We start from the raw sequence: 22,015 nt of genomic DNA, 5'->3' as shown, positions 1-22,015 counted from the left end.
AGAGAGAGAGAGAGAGAGAGAGAGAGAGAGAGAGAGAGAGAGAGAGAGAGAGAGAGAGAGAGAGAGAGAGAGATCCTTTTACATTTTATGTGGGATGAAATAGATTGTCTTGTACTCAAGGTATTGTTACCTTGAGTTCTTATACAGGAGATGAAAACTCTGCTATCCACATATATGGAGACCTATACATGAGCTTTACTAAATAAAAATGGTTTTTCCTAGGTAAACTCAGTGAGGGTATAATGAAACAAAGAGAAACTGACCTTTTTAGAGTATCCTCCCAAACTGAACCAGGCTGTGTGAGCCCAAAGACAGGGACTGATGGGTGATGGGTGTAGCCCAGATAGACAATTAGTCTTGAGTAGTTGAAATGTTCTAAGTTCCAGAAATATTACGTTTCATACAGGGGTCTAGGATTAGCAAAACTGGCTCTTTCCCTGCTGCCTATAAACATGTGCAGGTCTGCCCTGTTCTGATTAAAATAATTTCACTTGACTCTGTCATCCCTCGAGCTATCATCATAAATCTCAGCTCTCTTTCACTGCCAAACTCCTAGAAAGCATTTTCTATACTTGATGCCACCAATTCTTCACCTATTCATTTCTCAACCATTTGATCACTCCTTCCTCTTGTATACTTTTCTATGGCACTGTTCTTTCCTGGTCCTTCTACCTGTTTGACTCCTTTTTGGTGACTGTGCCATCATCCATCTCTTGCCCACTAAGCTTTGATATCTTTCTGGTTTTACTCTTTCTCTCTCCTTATTCCATGCTTTCTCCTTTGATGATCTCATTTGTACCCATGAGTTCAATAATTTATCTCTATGTTGATGATATATATATATATGTGTCATATACACCCATATTTATATTCACACACATTTTAATTTGCTAATTTTCTTCAACCATTAATTTGTTATGGCTCTTTAAATATGGCATATACTTAATAACTAAAGTTGAAATACATTTCATCTTCCCCCCAAATGTAAGCTCTTTGAGGGTAGGAACTTATTTAAACTTTGTAGTTTTATCTGTACTGAATCTAGTTTACTGTATATGGTAGGTGTCAAATAAATATTGCTTGAGTTTGAACTTCATCATAAGTATTATTCCAAACTATAGATGAAAACAAAAATCCATGACTGAAATTTGTGAGTTCATCTATGTGCAGATTTCCCTTACTTTGTGATGTAAAGTTATGAATGTGATCAACCTAGTATTTTATTTGGAATGTCAATTCTTTTATATGAACAAGGTTTAGTATCTTTTTTATTAATTAGGATATAAGAGGAATCTTTTTGTCCATTTATATTTGGATGTGTTGTTTTCAGCCCAAAGACGTCCAAAAAAAAAGTTGTTTACTCTTACTCCTATGACCAGTTTCTTAAATCATTGATAAAAGGATAGAGGCCACTGTGAACTATATACAAATATAAGGCATTAATAATGTTTGCATCTCATTTACTCTTTCTTTTTGTTCCTCATCTCTTTCTCAAAACAGTCTACATTTATACTTGAGAATAACAATAGAGTAAAAAGAAATAATTTATATGCAGGTATGGAAACATTTGTTTAGTGACCATGCACAGCTGTGTTTGGCTGAATTATAATACTAGAATCTATTAGCTATGAAGACTTGGAAAAGGAACATTGCCATGTCTTGTTTTGGGAATAGAGACAAGAGAGGAACTGAATGTAAGACAGTGTCTTAGGATGAAATACTGGAGAAGTGTTAGGACTGATATTCATAAAATGTCTAAGCTGGAATCTTTGAGCTCAGTAGGGCTAGGCTATGTATTTTACAGATAAGAGATCTGAGGCCTAGAGAGAGCCAATGATTTGTTCAAGGACAACCAGACAGTTAGTGACAGTATAGGGATTTGAACTGATGCCTCATGACTCCTGGTCCAGTGAACTCTACTGTTTCTTTGTTTCAAGGGTCCTTAATCCACGAGATCTCCCAAAGTCATAACAATCTTTCCCCACTATGGAGGTAGAGGAGATTCCCTATCCTTCAAGATCTTAGTAGAATACAGAAGTTCCTTTACAGCTAATATGGCAATGCATTTCTGTAATGTTTAGGGAATTTGAAGATCCATGTGACCTGCTTTGAGCTTTGGCCCAGCCCATAGCTTGAGTCACATGGAGCCCATAGTGGGAGAAGTTTGCCAAAAGGGTGGAGCAGGAAGAGAGAGTGAGGCAGAACTTGGAGAGAACTGAGGCAGAGCAGTTATTGGGAGTGAGAGAAGAAGGAATTTTGCCTAGGGTAGTTTGTTTGTGGGGAGGCCTAATGGAGGGAAGGTTTGGGGATGGTGGCACTCCCTGAATTGGTGATGTGCCTAAACTTCTTTGTTACCATGGTGGAATTGGCTGTCTGGTATCTGAATAAATGTCTTGGTTTTGTCTTTGAGGGAGAGAGTTTGTTATATTTTGTGATTTAACCCTGGAAATACATCTGCACATTCATAACAGCTGCTATGTGTATCGCATTGGTGACATAATTTCTTCCTCTGGTAACCCAAACTTCTGCTTGAAAACATCTTTAGCAACTAGGAAGTTTTAAAGTGGTATATGATGCCAATCAATTGACAAATTTTTGTTAAGCACCTACTACGTGCCTGACACTATGTTAAATGCTGGGGATATAAAGACAAACTTGGAACAATTCTTGCCCTTGAAGAGCTTACATAAGTATATTACAAAATAAATACAAAATGAATAGTATGAGGTAGTTTTAGGAGGGAGAACATCAGCACTTGGGAGTGGGGATTAGCAAAAGCTTCAGGTAGAAGGTGGGTTTTTGAGTTGTGTCTTGAAGGAAGTAAGGGATTATATGAGGTAGATGGGGGAGGGAATGCATTCTATCATGGCAGATAGCCAGGGCAAAGTTATGGAGACTGGAGATGGATTATTATGTATTAGGAGCATTATGGTAGTCAATTTAGCTGGACCATAAAGTACATGAAGGAAAGTAATGCATAATAAGGCTGGAAAGATAGGTTGGGGCCAGATTGCAAAGGACTTTAAAAACTGAACAGAAATTCATATTTTATTCTAGGGGCAATAGGGAGCCAATGAAGTTTATTGAGTTGGCGAGTGACATGATCAAACCTACATTTAAGGAAAATCACTTTGGTAGCTGTGTGGAGGATGGGCCAATTAGGAAGCTATATCTTCACAGCACTTTCAGGTTTGCTAAGCATTTGACATAAATGATCTCATCTGATTTCCCAGTTGAGTCTAAGCTTCTTCAGGGTAGGGATTGTCTCACTTTTCTATTATTATTTCCAATGCCTAGAATGGTACTTGGCACACAGTAAATGCTTAATTCCTGTTGATTGATTGAGCCACATAGCAACCCTTTGAGGTAGGCACTAAAGGTATTATTATCTCCATTTTACAGATGAGGAACTGAGGTTCAGGGAAATGAAATGATTTGCTGACTGTTGCATAGCTAAGCCAGAGATGAGGCCTGAGTGCAGGTCTTTCTGGTGAACTCCAAAGTACTTTAGAAATGCGAGTTATGTTTTTATTCAATGGAAGTTCATGTAATCTTTTTGTTGTTGTTCAGTCAATTTTTAGTTGTTTCCAACTCTTCATGACCCCATTTGTGGTTTTCTTGGTAGAGATACTGTAGTAGTTTGCCATTTCCTTCTCCAGCTCATTTTACAGATGAGGAAATTGAGGCAAACAGGGTGAAGTGACTTGCCCAGGGTCACATAGATAGTAAGTGTCTGAGCCCATATTTGAACTCTGATCATCCTGATTCCAGGCCCAGCACTCTATTCATTGTGCCACATAATCAGACCTACGTAATCAAACTTATACTTTCCCAATCCTTGTTGCTAGCATTAAGTAACACTGTGGACACCCTTTTGGCATTCTATTTGTCCCTGGCACCTGGTTCTATTACCTGTCCTGACATTTTCCTCAGAGACTTCAACATCTTTGCTGATTAATCTTTAAATCCTCTGCCTTTACAGTTTTTTTCAATATTTCCCCTCCTGTATATCCTGTTTCCACTCTGTTTCAGTCATCAATGCGGTGGGTAACACACTAGACCTTACCATCCCTTCAATTAGCTCCACCTCCCCAATCCTGAACTCTGAACTTTCTCTCTTGCCAGTCTCTTGTCCTTTCACCTTTTTAATCCCTTTACTTCCTCCGCACCCCACCCCTTTAAAATGCTTAGTTGATACTTTTTTCTCTGCTCCCCCCCCCCCCCCCCCCCCTGATCCCTGAAACAGAGTGGAAACAGGATACCCCCCCCCCCCCCTGCGCCCCGCACTGTCCTTTCTTGATGACTTGCCCCACCGTAGAGCCCTCCCTTGTAACAAATAATGATAGTCAAGCAAAACAAAACAGGACGTTGGCCATGTCTGAAAATGTATGCTTCATAATGTGCTTATGGTCTACTCCCTCTATGAAGAGTCAGGAGGCACGCTTCACCAAGGGTCCTTTGAAGTCACCACTCCACGTTACATTGACTGAAGTTCTGAAGACTTTCACTGTTGTTCTCCTTTCCATTTTTGTTGTCATGTAATTATTCTGGTCCTCCTTATTTCACTCTATCAGTTCTCATAAGTCCTTCCATCTTTATTTAAAATGTTTCATATTTGCCATTTATGGCAAAATACTTTACTTCTTCCAAACCTGTTTTGGTGACTTTCCTTCTTATCCAGTCTTGACCCTGACATTGGACAATTTGGTAATGCCCTCTCCTTCTTATGCTGTCACCCTTAAGTGACTAAAGTTTTTGACTGACAACCAACTTCTTGAGCTTTGTGTTCTTCTGCTGCCCTAGTCACTCAATATTCTTTCTTTCAACCTAGACCACCCCCTTATCCTGTCCTTTATACAGTCAGTCAATTACAGTCACATCGCCTCTTAGTTATAGACTGCCAAATCTTTAAGCATAGGTTGCCCTGCTAATCTATTCTTAAAATTCTTAACTGGGTCCTTCAGAAAGAGAACCATCTGCTTTTCCAATCTCAAGATGAGCCTCAGCTAGTGAAACTCACTAACATCAGTTAACAAGAAGTACCTTCCCTATTGTATATTCTTTTCCTTGTGGGGATGCAGATACATCCTACTTGTAACAGATACTCCCCAATGACCAAGAACTCTGGATTTGGAGTCAGAGCATGTGGTTTCAAATCCTGACTCTGCTGTTTAATATTTGCGTGAACTTGAGTAAAGTCTCTTTGTCTACCTGTGCCTCAGTTTCTTCATTTGTACAATGAGTCAATTGGGCTGAATGATTTCTAAAGACTCTTCTAGATCTTGAAACCATGATTCTTTATTTTTTGTTTTGTTTTGTTCTTTGAGTGGCAATTGGGGTTAAGTGGCTTGCCCAAGGTCACACGGCTAGTAAGTGTTAAGTATCTGAGGCCAGATTTGAACTCAAGTCCTCCTGACTCCAGGGCTGGTGCTCTATTCACTGTGCCACCTAGCCACCCTGAAACCATGATTCTTGAACTGGCAGGTTATCAATCAGGGACTCCCTTTTTCATCAAATGAATTATTCATTCCAGGGGAGTCTTTCCTAATTTCCCAGTCAAAAAAGGCCACTCATGCCAAGAAAGGTCAAATTTTGTTCTTGTTGCCCTTTGAAGTTGAATGGCACCACTATAGTGGGTTTTATGAAAGGTGAGGACTCTTGTAGTTTGTGAAGGGCAACTGCGTTGGCGTGCAGAGGGGGATTTATCTTGATGGTCACAAACTATAGTGCCTGAATTTCTTCTTTGAGTCTATGAAGCTCCTCTTCTAGGGCTTCCAGAGTGTCAGGAAAAGGACAAGTTGGTTTTCATAGTATGCCATGAAAACTGTAATATCAACTCTTCAAATATACCCTTAGGATGCTGAACCAGTCTTAGGACCAGTGTATTAGAAATGCACCAGAAGCTGCCTCTTACATGACTTCTCATCCCAGACTCAGCCTTTACTCCAGCCTACATTTCCAGCCTTATCTCATGCTACTCCCCTTAACATACTCTGTATATTTCCTCCAAAACAACTTAGTGTCTGACCTCCAGTAATTGTCTTTGTCTCTCCCAGTTCCATTTCTTTGTGTGTGTGCTGCCTGGAAGGAACTCCTTCCAAAATCCTTGCTTCAAATACTGTCCCGGGTATCACAATCACCATGAAGTCTTTCGGGATCTCCCCAAATGAAAGTGATCTCTGAATCAGATTTCCCATGGCTCTTTGCCATGACCTCTCTTGGCATTTATCTTGATTCTTCCTTGTAATGTTTTTTTTTTTTTGTGGCCATGTGTATACATCTTTTCTTTCTACCCCTGACTCCCATTAGATTGTAAGCTCATCAAGAACAGAGCCTATATCTTCATGCTATTTTTATGTCCATAACACCTAGAAGTTGGCCCACAATAAATGTTGAATGTTTTGGTAACTGATTTGAATTCATTTGAAGTCAGAGCTCTTTGAAACCAGGTGAAAGGGATTCTTGGCAAGAGACATTGTCGGTGTTCCTCTTTTCTCATGGCATCTTCCTCCTTCCATTCCTCCCTTCATTCTCTCATTCCTGTATGGAATCCTATAGATGGAAGGTTCAACCTCTCCCTGAATAATGTTTTCTATAATAGCCTTCCTTAGTTTCCTTCAAGTCTCAGCTAAAGTCTCACCTTCCAAGTTCTTGATTTTACCATCTTTGCTTTGACATTACTCTCCCATTTATCCTGCCTATATCTTGTTTGTACATTTTTTTTTTTGCTTTTTGTAGGGCATTTGGGGTTAAGTGACTTGCCCAAGATCACAGGCTAGTTTTTGTGTTAAGTGTCTGAGGCCGGATTTGAACTCAGGTCCTCCTGACTCCAGGGCCAGTGCTCTATTCACTGCACCACCTAGCTGCCCCCAGTACATTTTTTTTGCGTGTTGTTTTTTCCATTAGACTTGTCATTTGTTGTTGCTTGTCCTTCATTCTCAAAAAGAACCAATGACATCAGGAGGTGATGTCTTCACTTGCAACAAATTGGATTTAAGTGAGGGAGCCACCAGCCTCATTCTCTCCTCCCAAGACGTCTTTGACCCAGTGGCAAGATATAGATCAGGATGTCTACAGATGGCCCTGGATGCAATGGGAGACATTGGCCTTTTTAAACTAAGGTCTTTCCCAGGTCTCAGTTTGTCTGAGGCAACATCTGTTCAATGACTAAGGCTAGGTAAGAAACTACAGGCTAGGAGTCCCTTGAGAACAGGGACTGTTTTTACCCCCCTTTTAAGGTTTTTTTTTTTTTGGAGGGAGGAAGGCAGAGCAATTGGGGTTAAGTGACTTGCCCAAGGTCACACGGCTAGTAAGTGTTAAGTGTCTGATGCTGGATTTGAACTCAGGTCCTCCTGACTCCAGGGCGCTCTACTCACTGCACCACCTAGCCACCCCTACCCCCTTTTTAATACTTCCTTTGTATCCCCAGTGCTTAGCATGGTGCCTGACACAAAATAGTTACTTCATAAATGCCAGGTGACTGACTACAACATCCCAGACAAATGGTTGTTCTTTCATCAATCAGTTATTAAGCACTTACTGTGTGTAAAGAATGGTGTCAGACCTTGGGTGGGTAGAAATGCCAATCCTGTCAAATGTTAGTATTTCTAAAACAGTGGTGGGAAAATGTTCTCTCTTAGGGGTTGATGATTCATCTGGGGAAAAAAAATCCAGTGGTATACCAAGCCCAAGGAAAAGGTTACCTAAATAGATTTGCTTTTAGAGACTTGAAGACATCCAACTCAGCTGCTTTTAAAAATGAATAACAAGGGATATGATGCTTTAACAAGACAATAGAAAATTAAAATGAAGAGAATAAATGTGAAGGGAAAGGGAGGGTAGTCAAGAGAATAGAGAGGAAAGGGAGGAAAGGGGGAAGGAAGTTAACAGGAAAGGAGAGAGATACAGAAAGATAGAAGCAAGGGTATACTGGAGCCAGCCTCATGAGAGCCAAGTGTTTAATTTTCATTTAAATTTCATTAAAATTTCATTATGCCTCAGAAATTGAAAAATGCTACAAATCAAGGCTTCGCTTATTGTTTTGTTGATTGTCTAGACTTAAGAATGTGATGGAGAAAGTATTTATAAATCAGATTAAACTTAAAAGTCTGTTGTGCATATATATTTTTTGAAAGCCAATTGTAAAACATTTACCAGCACCTCCTTGGACAGAAGAGAAAGGAGAGCAGGTGCAAGAACAGGCAGAGGGAAAGAGATGGGAAGGACAGAAAAGACTTAAAAACCCTAGTTAGGAATTTAGAAGAGGTTTATAGTATAAGGGTAATTAAAAACCACTGCAAACTAAGACTGGGGACATCTACAAAATGGAGATCAGCATGAAAATTGTCTTGAGGCAGTGTATTCAACCAAGTCTCCATACTTGGTTATTTAACTTATGGATGCTTCTAGCAAAATGAATTTTAAAAGATCCGGTTGTTTTTGAGGAACGAAAAGATTCCGTATTCACTAATGTGGGAAGATATATTAGTTCAGGTCTATTTACAAATACAGAGTTTCAGCTTAAGTAGTGTGTAGGAAGGAAATTCTAGACTCTCAGTGTGGTATGGGAGATACTTTTGTATTTCTAGTGGTTTGAATACACACTATTATGCTTTTATATTGTCTTTCTTTGTCTCTCTGATGGCCAAAGAACTGGAGGCTTTTTTCATGTAGTGAAAGGGCACTGGGCTTGTAATCAGAGGAACCTGGGTCTAAGTCCTAGCTCTATAATAATGGGAAAGTCAGATGGCTCCCCTAAGACTCAGTTCATCATCCGTAAAATGGACATATTAAAACTTGCCCTGTGGAAGTGTAAATGATTATTATTGTGTGGCACCTGGTACAGGTAATGAGGTGGCCTGGTGGAGGCCTGAATTGGACCCATGAAGACCTATGTTTGAATCTTGCCTCAGATCCTTACTTATTGTGTGACCCTGCGGAAGTAACTTAACCTCTCTTGGCCTCAGTTTCCATATCTGTAAAAGGAGGAAAATGATAGCACTTACTTCACAGGGTACTTGTAAGGATAAAATGAGATAAAATAAGTAAAAGTACATTGTAAGCCTTAAAGCATCATATAAGCATTATTTATTTTTGTTGTTATTATGCCTTAATCATAGCAGGTACTTAATAAATGGTGTTTAATTGAATAATATGTGATCAAAGTCAGAAATTGCTATTAATAACCTTCATTCCATTTCTGTATCACAGGGCTGTCTGAATATACTTTTTTAATTGATGAAGAAGTAATAGCATCCAGGGGACAGAAGGTAGGCCTTAGAATAAAAAAAAACAACTTGGATTCAAGTCTTATTTATAACACATCTTGGTTGTGTGACCCTGGACATGTGACTTGATCTCTCTATGCTCCAAGAAACTCTCTAAGATTTTCTCTTGTAGAGTAGGTGCTGACCTGCATTGGTAGTTGGAGTTTCCTACACCAATGAAGTCACAAATCTAGACCCTTCCTCCCTCCCTCCCAAAAGTTTCCTAATAACACAGTCCTACATTTCAAGGAATACACAGGCTGATCATGTGAGACAGAACCATCACCATCCAGCTATGTGTTTATGCCAGAGACCTCAGGCAGATTACAGTCCAGTCCAGTGCACAAGACTCTCCCCAGGATATGCTCTACAGAAGGAAGACAAACACAGACACACAGGGAAAGCCATGCAAGTAACCAGGCTGTAATGTTCCACCATGCCATGAGACCTTGCTTCACTATCTTGTTCTCTCTCCTTCCAGCAAATTAAACTTTTTGGTATCAGTAGAAGGGCTAGTTTAAGAACACTGCTCCAAAGTCCTGGACTTTCCATGCCTTTAGATTCTGCTTATAGATACAGCCTCAGAGTAGAAGATAGCCTGACACCCTCATTAGGACTATTGGTAGTAGCTGCTGTCTCCCTGCTCCCAATAGTCTGATTCCTTTGCCTTGCTGTTTTTGATAACAATACTCTATTGAGGTATTATAGTCTTCATGTTGATGCAATTAGGTTTTGTAAGGGAAAAATATGACAGACAAAGGAGTGAATAGCAGTAATCATAATTATGTTGCAAGCATACTTTGAAACGCACCTAGACAAATCCATAAATGTCCCAGAAAAGTGCTAAAATTTGCTCAGGCACATGTAAAGCTGACCATCTAGGTTTGGGCAAAATCTCAATAAAACCAAAAAGCATTCAAATTGGAGTGAAGATCTAGATGAATCGGAGAAATGATTTTTAAAAAATGTATGAAACATTCTCCAAGAATTTCTCTATTTTGAGAACTGGAAATGTGACAAATTATTCCAGTGGCAATCAGTTTTTAAAAAGTCTAAATCTTTGCCAATCCTCTTACTCTTTTCAAGGAATAAAAAAAGCAAAAATCAGCAACTGTGGAAATAAATGAGGGTTTGCCTAAAATGACATCTCGGTAAAAGCATCAGAGTTGACGTTATTGTCAGTTGTCTGCCATAGAAGGATGCACAGGCAAACCTCTATTAGACTAAGCAGATTTGGGCAAGGGAGCAACTCCAGATTTACCACAGTCCAGTTCAAAAGTCACTCTGGTAAGTTAATGTAATTTATTTTGATTTTATGGTTTCCCTATAACTGTACTGGGATCTACTTAACATGAACAGACATACCTAGGAGTGACCAAATATAGCTAGATTTTCCCATAATGTCTATATGTTTAAAAGCACCATCTCAATCATTGGTCAGTGGTTTTGTTTGTGTTAATTGGAGAAATGAGGAGAATCCAGACCTGTGTTCACTGGTATGGGGAACTCCCAGTGTGCTCATCTCTTATTTATCACAGAATCACAGAATTTAAGATGTGGAAAGGATCTTGACAACCATTAAGTCCAATTCATTGAAAAGAATCCCTGCCAACCAGTGATCAGATATATTATAATTTCTCTGAGTCTCAGTTTCTTTATCTGTAAATTGATGGATCATAGACCATACATATGAGGCAACTAGATGGCACAGTGGATAGAGCATAGGGCTTGGAGTCAAGAAGACTCATTTTCCTGAGTTCAAATATGACCTCAGATACATACTAGCTGTGTGACTCTGGGTAAGTCACTTTACCCTGTTTGTCTCAGTTTCCTAATCTGTAAAATGAGCTGGAGAAGAAAATGGCAAACCACTCCAATATCTTTGCCAGGAAAAACCCAAATGGGGTCACAAAGAGTCAGCCATGACTGAAAAATGACTTAACAACAACAAAAGACCATACATCTAGAACTAGAAAGGACCCCAGTGACCATCTAATCCGATTTCCTCTCCCTGTTGAGTAAACTGAGCCCTAGGAAGTAGGGGGCTGAACTAGTTGAACACCAAGGTCCTGTCCAAACATAATTGATTGAGCAATGATTCTGTCAAATCCTTTGGTTGATTTAACCTTCTTTTCTGTTATAATGATTGAGTGCCACTGGTCAACAGACCAAATGACTAAGCAAATGATTCAATCTTATACTGAATGCAGTGGGAAAAAGTAGACCTATATGTCAACACCTGGCTACTTTGGTGGATTTAACAAAATAATTAAATTGACCACCTGGCAAAGCAATTGATCACTCAGCAACCAATCTCCACAGTTGGTTGGCTGTGTTCCCCTCTGCCCCACCCTGTCTCCAGCGGAGTAGTGTTTTAGGTGTCTTTAAGAGCGTTTCCCAGTCCAGAGTCCATTGGTTGGTCGCCCTTCCATCAGGTTTCCACATGACCTTTATCTTTAGCTCCTCTTCTAGCTTCCAGTAGATAATACCAAAGAAGGGTAAAATATTTAGGTAAAATAGGAGGAAATGATTGAATTTCAAAGACCCAACTCTGAAAGTTTTACTAATTCAATTCATTTATACAGAATTCAGTCAGGAGACTTGATTGAAATCCTATCATCAATGTTTAAAAGCCTTGTGACCTTCTGCAATTTACTTCACTTATCTGAGCCTCAGTTTCCTTGGATGCAAAATGAACACAATAATACTTGCATTATCTACCTTATGGTGTTATGAAAGGACTTATAAACTTATAAACCACATAAACATGAACTTTTCTTAATAATGAATATATACTATGTGCAATATGTCATCATTTTGGTGTATCCTTTGTATCATGAGTTCCTGGCCATTAATAAATACTTGTTGAATTGAATTACTAAGTTCCAAGGTATTATGCAAAACACTGGGGATGTACAGACCCATCCTAAAGTCAAAGAGCTTACAAACTGCTATTAGAATTACTAAAGGATTTGGTAGTGTATTTGTATCCCTTTTCCCTTATATTTTCTAAAATCCTGGGGGAAGGGAAAGGGGAAAAAGAGAGCCACCTAGCTACCCCATATGTATGGTTTATGTTCCATCATTTTACTGATAAAGAAACTTAGGCTCAGAGAAAGGCTCTGACTTACTACTACTTAACTTGGAATGCTGAGTAGGAAAGCCATCCATGACAGTGTGATTGAGATAGAGGGGGTGGGGGAAAAAAGTACAAAGGAATTTATAATTGATGGAAAGATTGTATATATATATATATATATGATTTCCTTTCCTTTCAAGTTTCAGATTTAAAGACATAAATACTTTTTGGTCCAAAGAAGGAGAAGCTAGAGCTGGACATTGTTTATTCATTTTATATTTATGCTTTATGAACTCTTATATATCCTCATTATTTCCTCTATTGGAATGTTCTTTGTACTTTATTCCCCAGCTCAGCCCTAGTTAGTACAATGCTTGATGCATAGTAGGTACTAATAAATGCTTGTCAATTGGTTGATTGATCTTCCCACAGAAAGGTCTGAGGTTTATTTTGCTTTTCAGTCAAGTCTATTTGGCAGTACTTGCCACAATTTACTACCTCTAAGTGCTGAAGTGACAGCTCTGGGGAGGTGGGAGACCCATAAGAAGTAGGAAGGCAAGAGGCAGGAAGGTCTCGCACTTCTACTTATTTCCTATCTTAGCCAGTATCTAACAGTCAGGAATTGTTTTCTACTTCCTATCCCTGGGTTGTCATTCTCAAGGACAAGCCGTATTCTACTTTGTGTTGAACATTGTCTCTAAGGAAAACATTCTGTTTCCAACTGTGAGACTGATTGATATTTTAAAGCCTCTGGGGAGGCAGGGTTGGCAGCTGTGGTTGCCGTTTCCAAACTTAAATGGAAAAGTGGGAACAGTTATCCTAGAAAAACATTTCCCCTAAAATTTCCTCCCCCCAAATCATGAAGAAAGAAGGTGGGTGGAAAGGTGAGTAAAAACAGTATAAACATAATAACTTTAACTCACCCTTCCTTCACAATATCCCTTAGGAGTAAGTGGTGTAGTGCAAATATTATTATCTCTGTTACAGATAAATAAGATGGGCAGTACAGTGTAATGGATAGAAAGTTGGCCTTGATGCCTGGAAGACCTTGGTTCAAGTCTGTTTCTGACATATATATTGGCTGTGTGACCCTGGGCAAGTTGCTTACCCTCTTAGTAAGCCAGGTACCTCTCTAAGACTAATAAATTGTAGAATAGTTGCTTATCTAAATTGGTAGAGGGCTTTATTTCCTCACTAGAAATATACCAATACAAATATACTCATGCCAACGAAATCATGTTTGGACAAAAATAAGACATGTGGGAAACTTGTGCCTTCCAAAAGTGAAATGACTTACCCAAGGTCATACACCTAGGTAAATAGTACAGCTGTGACTCAAATTCAATTCAGACTCTAAGTTCAGTGTTTTATCCACTATATAACTCTTTCACTGTAATTATGACAAAAACTGGATGTCCCAAAAGTCTCAGAGCATTTCTTTCCTGTTGTTAAAAGGAGAGGGGGGAGCTGCGCTAACCAGAACTAAGACTTTTGGGACACCCTGTATTTGGCAATGCATAAATGGTTATTGACAAACAGAAGATGTTCAGTTCAAACTCTACTGAATAGAACATTTCTAGGTAATAAATTTGCCAATTGATTTTGGGCAGTCTTGAGACCACTGGAGGTTTGCCACAGAGTTATGTAGTTGTAATAAGGTAGAAAGTAGTCTCTAACCTGATGAAGCATTTCTCTAGGGAATAGTATTTAAAAAAAAATTTTTTTAAAGCAATCAGCGTTAAGTAACTTGCTCAAGGTTACACGGCCAGTTATTTCTGGGTGTGGTGCTGAGTATCTGAGCCCGGATTTGATCCAGGTCATCCCGACACTGGAGCCAGTGCTCTTACTCGCTGTGCTACCTGGCCGTCCCTAGGGAATAGTATTCTAAGTAAACCAAACTGCCATTTTCAAAGACAAAACCGCACATGATCAGATTTTATCTGTCATTCCATGTGGCTCATTTCATTTGCCATCTTTTTTTGAAACCTATGCAGAAATACAGTTTTCTTTCATAAAAAAAATGAGCACAAAGATTACAAGCTAGAAAGAGTAGATAGATATCCAAATCCTACCTTGAAACTGGGTAAATTTGATGGTTCCCATTCTCTCCCCATTTCTGAACACAACTTGACCCTAAAAAAGACAAAAAAGCAATTCCTTATAAGATCCAGTGCCACTGGGTTGAGCTGAAGTTCCTTTGTGTTGTTTTAGGATCATTAGTTAAGGAAAAGATACTTTTTTGGTCATGGCTTTATTAATTTAAAAAAAAATGAAAGAAATGATTATAACACGGCTGTGGCTCTTACAGATAGGTTTCATAGCATGCAATCAATATTTTGATACTTTGGTAAGAAATTTAAATATATGCTCAATAGCCTATGCGACTTATGCCCCTACATGCATTTTGTGGCCTTCTGGCACTTCACAGTCATCTCTCAAGACCAGAAAGTATATCTGGGTTATTGCAAAAGTTGTAATAGCTTAGAACTGCACTAAGACTTTTGGTATGCCATGTATTTTAGTATGCCTACCACAAATCCCTGCCTCCTGGATTTCCTGGATTCCTTCAAGTCCTAGCTAAAATCCCACCCTTTATTAATTCCAGTTTATTCTGTATATAACTTGTTTGTACCTAGTGGTTTGCATGCTACCTTTCCCCATTAGACCAAATTCCTTCAGAGTAGGGACTGTTCTTGATCTTTTTTTATCTCCTCAATGCTTAGCACAGTGTCTGGCAAACAATAGAGTTTGATAAACACTTATGGACTGATTGATATGCTTTGTGACTGCATTTTTGTATTTTTTTTTGGAGGGGGGTAAGGCAAGGCAATTGGGGTTAAGTGACCTGTCCAAGATCACACAGCTAGTTAAGTGTCACGTATCTGAGGCCAGATTTGAACTTAGGTCCTCCTGATTCCAAGACTGGTGCTCTATTCACTGTGCCACCTACCTGCCCCATTTTTGTATTCTTTTGGCTCCAAACATTAATTTCATTGGGAGAGAGAACTCCTGGTAAGCAAACTCCCTCCACCAATGAAGATCAGGTCACCTTGCTAGTATGTGTCAGATGTGAAACTTGAACCAAAAATATATCTGTGCTATGCTACTCTTTCTCTGTAAAAACCAATTAATGGTACTGTTTCATTCTGGAGGGTCCTAGGAAATAGCTTTCCTCCCTAAGCTCCAGGTAGCACCCAAAACTTAATTTTATTAGAGGGCACCTGGACAGTATTCAGGCAAGATAAGACAAAACAAAACAAAACAAAACTCTCCAGAGATACTCTGACATCTTTTTAACATGGAAATGACAACTAAGGATGTTATCAGCTTAGAATTCACACCTCAGTTGTGCAAGAAGAAAATGAGATGAAAACACCTTAACAGTACAAGGTAAACTGAAATAATGGTAACATGGAGAGGTAGGGAAACAGCTTTGTCTTTTGTTCCTTGCTGCAATGTCCTCAAGGGACTATGAAAATATATAACCTCTTTAAAAGTGCTATTTAATTTTATGCAAATAGACCACTTTGAGGGATAAAAATATAGCCCCAGAACAGAGCTGAAAGCTTGCAAAAACCTTGAGAGGCAGAGACCTAACTAATTTAATAATATCTTCCTTCTTGAAAATATGCCAGTCTTTTATATCAGCAACATTTGTAGACATTGCCAGTGTTTATACTAAAATGTTTTTTTTTTTTTAATATTGAGTTTGAAAGAGCTGACATTTTTAGGGCCTTCTCTCTACCTTACTTGTCAAAGGTGAAAAACCCCTTTGTTCTTACTGGAAAATGAAGTGTCATATCTTATTTTATGGAACAGAAGATTATTGTTTAAGCAATTATATTCCTACTTATATAACTTTAGGAAACAACTTCTAAAAAGTTGTAACAGATACCACCTTGTTGCTTTATTTCAATTACTGACACAACAAATGGCTAGCTGAATCAAAGTTGGGTTACTCCAATGAAAATAGATATTCAATTTGCACATAATCTGCCAAGCAAAGAGCTGAAATGGCAGGCCATTAGGGTGACTTTTCTATAGAGAATATCAGTTACAGATCACTTAAAATCTACCTGAAAAAATGGCAATTAAATTAATTATGCTATATGTCTGTGAAATATAAAAATTTTGCATGAGTTAACTGAAATAGTGAGTTTGGAAAGCCACATCACATCACTGGATAACAGGATATAGTGAGAGCGCAAGGAAGAAAAGCAGGAACAAACAATTATATCACTAGACTTTACTATTAAAAATGCAGGAAAACATCAGTTTCATTCCTTTTTTATAAAAGTACTAAAAAAAAACAACTTAAGTTTTTAAGAAAGCATCATCTTGAGGTATCCTCCAAAATGCCTTCTTTATTACCATTAATTATGGCTAGGGGTCTACAAATGGGGAAGTGACCTTGGTCCCCCATGACTTCTGAGAGTCCATGAATAAAAAATAAGTGCTAAAGAGAAAACTCTTTTTTTTTAATTTTGCCTTTTTGGAGGGCAATTGGGGTTAAGTAACTTGTCCAACGTTACACGGCTAGTTTTTTTTTGTGTGTGTTAAGTGTCTGAGTCTGGAACCGAACTCAGGTCCTCCTGACTCCAGGACCAGCACTTTACTCACTGCACCACCTAGCGGCCCTAGAGAAAACTCTTTGGAAGAATTTATTTTATATCAGTAAATCATGGTTGAGAGATCAATTACACTTTTCATTTATAACTTTTTAACTTAGTGATCCCTCAAATTTTTGGACTTTTGAAACTCAACCTACAAGTTAACATGAAGAGATAAATACAAATGCACTGTTAATATCAAAATTTAGTAAAAATGAGATACATGATAGGTCTAATAGAAGGGGAGGCAGAACATCACATCTCTGTCAATTAAAAAGGTGTATACCTTTGTAGAAAATTCATGACCCTGAGTATATAAATACAGTAGAGAAAAGGAGAGAGACAGAAAAAATACTGCTTTAAAAAAACAAATGAACAAAGAATTTAATAAGCATCTACTATGTGCCAGGGACTGTATTAAGTGCTTTATAAATATCTTTTAATTTTTTCTTCACAACAACCCTGGGGAGTAGGGAGCATACTATTTATAGCCTGACCAGCCAGAGGATATAGATGATGATTTCTGAATATAGATTACAAAATGAAACCAAATGAAGATATAGTAGTTCCAACCTTGTGAACAACTTAGAATAATACAAACCCTTGACTTGCTGTCCTCCTGTTTCAGAAGCTTGAGGAGGTAGAAAGGGGGATTACTCCTCTGGACAAATTCTAATCAATTAATAACTATTTGATGACACAGAATTGACTGGACTCTTAGAAGAAGATGATCATATCATCTTGGAATTTGGAAGAGAGAAGGCAGGTAAATCTTAGGCATAGCTAGACATATATCCTAGACTTTAGGAAACAATTATTTCCAAGAGTTCAGAGAGAAGACAGGCGTCATTCCGTGATGATATATTCTAAAAGAGAACACAGCTGAAAAGAGATGGAGGGTCTAAAAACTGAAATTCTAATAATACAATCACAAATGATCCCAATTATAAAGAAAAAAGGAGAAGACCTTAAAAGAAACCACAGGACACTCTCTACAAAGGAGTAACTACAAAAGACAGAAGCAGAGACACAGAACCAAGGAGAGACGCAAAAGCATGGCACAGTTCTCGAAAAGCAGTCTCAGGAAGACTAAAGCCCAGAATGGGCAGAGGTTTGGAAAAATTAGACAATACAAAGACTTCATGACATGTTATCAGCCGGCATCACCCCCAGCCTCTTTCAGGCCATGAATGGCATTTTGTTTCTTCAAACAATAAGCAATCCTCCCTCCTTTCCCAGCAAATGGGGGGTGGCAGATATAACCACTATCAGGGTGAAGGATTCACTAATCAATTAATCAACAAAGATATATTAAGAATTTACTATGTGCCAAGGCAAAAACAATCCTGCCCTCAAGGAGCTTAGATTCTAAGACAGGGAGTCGACACTAATAGATTGTATCACACAGAAAATGTAGATAGTTAGTGGGGTTCTCAGTAGGGTAAGGACCTCCTTGAGAACGACTGACCAAAGTTTCCAAAGTACAAAGGGAGTAAGAAGAGCCAGAGAAGGGTTGACAAACTGGGAGAATAATGAGCAGAATGGAGGACCAGGTTGTAATGAGGGTGAAGAATAATTTCAGAAGTGAGAGAGTTTGAGAGGCATGGCATTTTGAGAGGTGCCATGATAGGTAACAAGCAACAGCAGCATTAGATTTGGAGTTTGAAGACCTGTGTTCAAATCCTGACTGCTACTTACTAACCTGTGTGACATTGATAAAGTCACTTAATATTCCTGGATTTTTCCTCTGTAAAATAAAGGAGGTTGGGGCACTGATTTTGCTCTTTGACCCTGACCAAGTTATTTAAATGCTCTGGGAAGTGGCTCTGAGTTAGTTCATTTCTAAAATGAGGGGTGGTGGTCTAGGGCCTGTAAATTCCCTATGAGTCCTAAATCTACGATCTTGAAAGTCTCTTATAATGCTAAAGCTTATGAGCCAGGCTGCTCTGTGAATACTAGGACGTTTAGGATGGACTGGAGAAAATGCAGGCAGAAATATTTCTGCCATGCTGCCCATACGATTGCCACATGGGCCTCTGAATGTTTTAGGGACCTATGCATGAGGTATGACTATAATATAACGAGATTTCTTTTTTAATCAAAATTTAATTTTTTAATTAAAAAAAGTCTGACTTTTTGGAGAAAACATGATCCCAGCTAGTTACTGACAGATGAACGAAGCTGTATGCCCATCACAATAAGGGTAGTTCCAGTCCTCCAGATCAACCTTGGGGGATCGTAGCATTACAGATTTGGGGCTAGAAGGGACCTCGGAGGTCATTGAGCTTACTTACCTCCCTCATTTTAGAGGTGAGGAAACTCAGGCTGAGCCAAGATTAGGTGACTTGCCCATCATCACACAGCTTAAATAAGAATCAGAGGCAGGATTTCTATAGTGCTTACTATTGTGCTCCATTGTGCTAAACACTTTACAATGATCACATTTGATCCTCACGATGATACTGGGAGTTGCTACTTTATCCTCATTTTAGAGATGAGGAAACTGAGGGAAACAGAGATTAAGTGACTTGACCAGGGTCACATAGCTAGTAAGTGTCCGAGGCTGGATTTGAACTCGGGTCTTCCTGATTCTAAATTCAAGGGCCTGGCTTATTGTTGTTCTTTTATCCTTCATTCTTGAAGAGGACCACGACATCGGGAAGGTGATGCCATGACATGCAAATAAATTGGATTTAAGTGAGGCAGGATGTGCAACGTCACCAGCCTCACTTTCTCCTCCAGAGCCATGTGAGTCCAGTGGCCAGACATAGATCAGGACGACTGGAGATGGCCCAGCACCTGGCTTGTACAAGAACTGAAAGAAACCTATCATTTGATCCACTGTTTCCAAGAACTATAGGATTTTCTAACTTCAAAGGATGTTAGGGATATATTCCAGGGGAACTTTCTTGTCAATGAGTAGCAGAGCCAGCACTAGTACATGAGTCTCTTGATTTTCACTCTGGGAGTGTGATATAGGGGAAAGAACTTTATTGGAAAAACCTTTACAACAATGAAGCTCTATCTTTCCCCTGTAAGAGATGAGCTTCAATTTATATAACATTTACTTTATTTCCATATTACTGGTTGAGAGACTAACTGGGCAAATGCCCAGGGTTACCTAGGGTCTGAAACAGATTCTTAACTTAGTTATTCCTGACTCCAAGTTCAACATCATCCACTAAACCACTCACCTGCTTCCAACCACCTCATTGTCTATTCTGGAAAAGCCTCCCAAGTTCAATTTTTCACAAAGTCAGCCCTGGGTCATATCTGTCATGGGAAAGTCCCTAACTATCAGGCAGCCCTCTGAAAGGCCAAGGGTCAAAGACATCCTTCTGGCAGGAACAGCAATGACAACTTACATCAGAAGCACATGGTAGTGGGAGATATATGTGCATATGTTCCCTGTTCAAGGAGATCCAGGACACTATTTTTAAATCTCCATCTCCTATGTAGAGAGAGAAGAGATTTTTAGATTTTCTGGACAGTATGACTCTGGAATCTGTCCTTCAAGTAGAGAAGGGATATTTCCTGTGCAGAACCATCTTTGAGAGTGTCAGCTCCAGGCCCATTGAATTATGGAAATCTGGGCCGATGTTAAATCTTAGAAAGAATACTTAGGATTCAGTGGGAAAGAGGGACTCACAGTATTGACAAAAGGTCGCACTGATAACAACCCTAAGTTCAGTTCCTTCTCAGAGGAGGGAGGCTAATGGAATATTTTAATGTCTTGTGATTCTTTATGATTTGAATGCTTTTATTGTTCATGGGATTCTGTGAATCCTTTTCATCTCATGGATTTTCTGTGGAGTAAAAGAAATCCCATACTCAATTACTCAATGATCTTTGCCCTCCTTACTCAGCATGACCAAAAGCTAGGGAACTCACCTGCTTTGCTCACACACAATTGACTGGCCTGAGTATGCTAAAGACTTTGTGTGGCTGGTTTCTGCCTCTTCTTAGGATCCCACAATTGAAGCTCTGAGTGTCAGCTTCAAGCTGCTTGATTCCAGCTCTTTGGATCCAGTGCCTGCTAAAATGTCTGGCACAAAGTACACACTTAAATAAATGATTGATTGATTGTTGATCGATCGATTCTTCCCATCATGCTGTTTTTTTTCCTGTATTGATTCTGTCTCACTCTTTTCTCACTTATCTACTAATTTTTACCCCTCCTGTTATATTTTATCTTCCTTCTTTTCCATTGCTGCCCATCCTCTCTCCCAGGCACTGCCTGGAGGGGAAAAAATAAATTTTAAGAAAATTACCAACTCTAAATCATGAAACCTTTTGAAGAACACAAAAGACCTTGTTTAGAAAAATATCTCTTAAATGTTTTCCTCCTCAACGGGCACTTAGAATCATTCAAGCTTATCTTTACGTAGCACCTTGCCATTTATAAAGCACTTTTCACAAAACAAGTCTGTGAAATAGGTAGTTTAATTATGATTATCTCCATTGTAGAAATCTCTGGATTTGTCTTCCAGCCTCCATTCTGTCCTCTCTCCAATCCATCCTTCACAACTGCCCAAATTATCTTCATAAAGCTTGAGTCTGACCATTCTTTTTCAGTCCCCTTTGCTTGATCCTTACCCACATCAAGACCGCTAACTGTGGGGATACTCCAAGGCTCTGCCCTGAGCTCTCTTCTCTTCTTTCTCTATACTTTCTCACTTAGTGATTTCATCAGTTCCCATAGGTTCAGTTATAATATTTAGGCAGATGATTCTCAGATACACACACACACGCACACACACATATATATACATATATATGTATCTATACACATATCCATCCATCCATCCATCCATCCTTCCATCCATGTATATGTCCATCTCTAGTCTTTCTTCTGAGATATAGTCCCAAATCACCAACTTCATATAGTACAGTTAGAACTGGGTGTCCCAAAGATATCTCAAGCTCAGTATATCCAAAACAAAATTCATTATGTTTTCCCCAAATCCTCCCCTATTCTGGATTGACTCGTGTAGAGGACGGCTCACAACCCTAATATGACCCTCCTTCATCCTACGTATCCAAATCTTGTCCCTGTCTCC

General features: G+C 39.0%; 1 protein-coding gene across 1 annotated transcript in view; it reads right to left on the bottom strand.

The window, feature by feature from the left end:
• GABBR2 (gamma-aminobutyric acid type B receptor subunit 2) overlaps positions 1-22,015 on the bottom strand; it is an 861,105-nt gene that overhangs the window by 219,963 nt on the left and 619,127 nt on the right. Inside the window, exon 8 of the mRNA XM_069084611.1 lies at positions 14,418-14,478. Within this exon, the coding sequence (XP_068940712.1) occupies positions 14,418-14,478 (61 nt within the window). The remainder of the gene's footprint in view (positions 1-14,417; positions 14,479-22,015) is intronic.

Source organism: Petaurus breviceps, unplaced genomic scaffold (assembly GCF_028583685.1).
Source record: "Petaurus breviceps papuanus isolate PSGF00001 unplaced genomic scaffold, PetGlider_PUasm1.0 175, whole genome shotgun sequence".
Classification (NCBI taxonomy): domain Eukaryota; kingdom Metazoa; phylum Chordata; class Mammalia; order Diprotodontia; family Petauridae; genus Petaurus; species Petaurus breviceps.
This window is presented reverse-complemented; position numbering and strand designations above follow the sequence as displayed.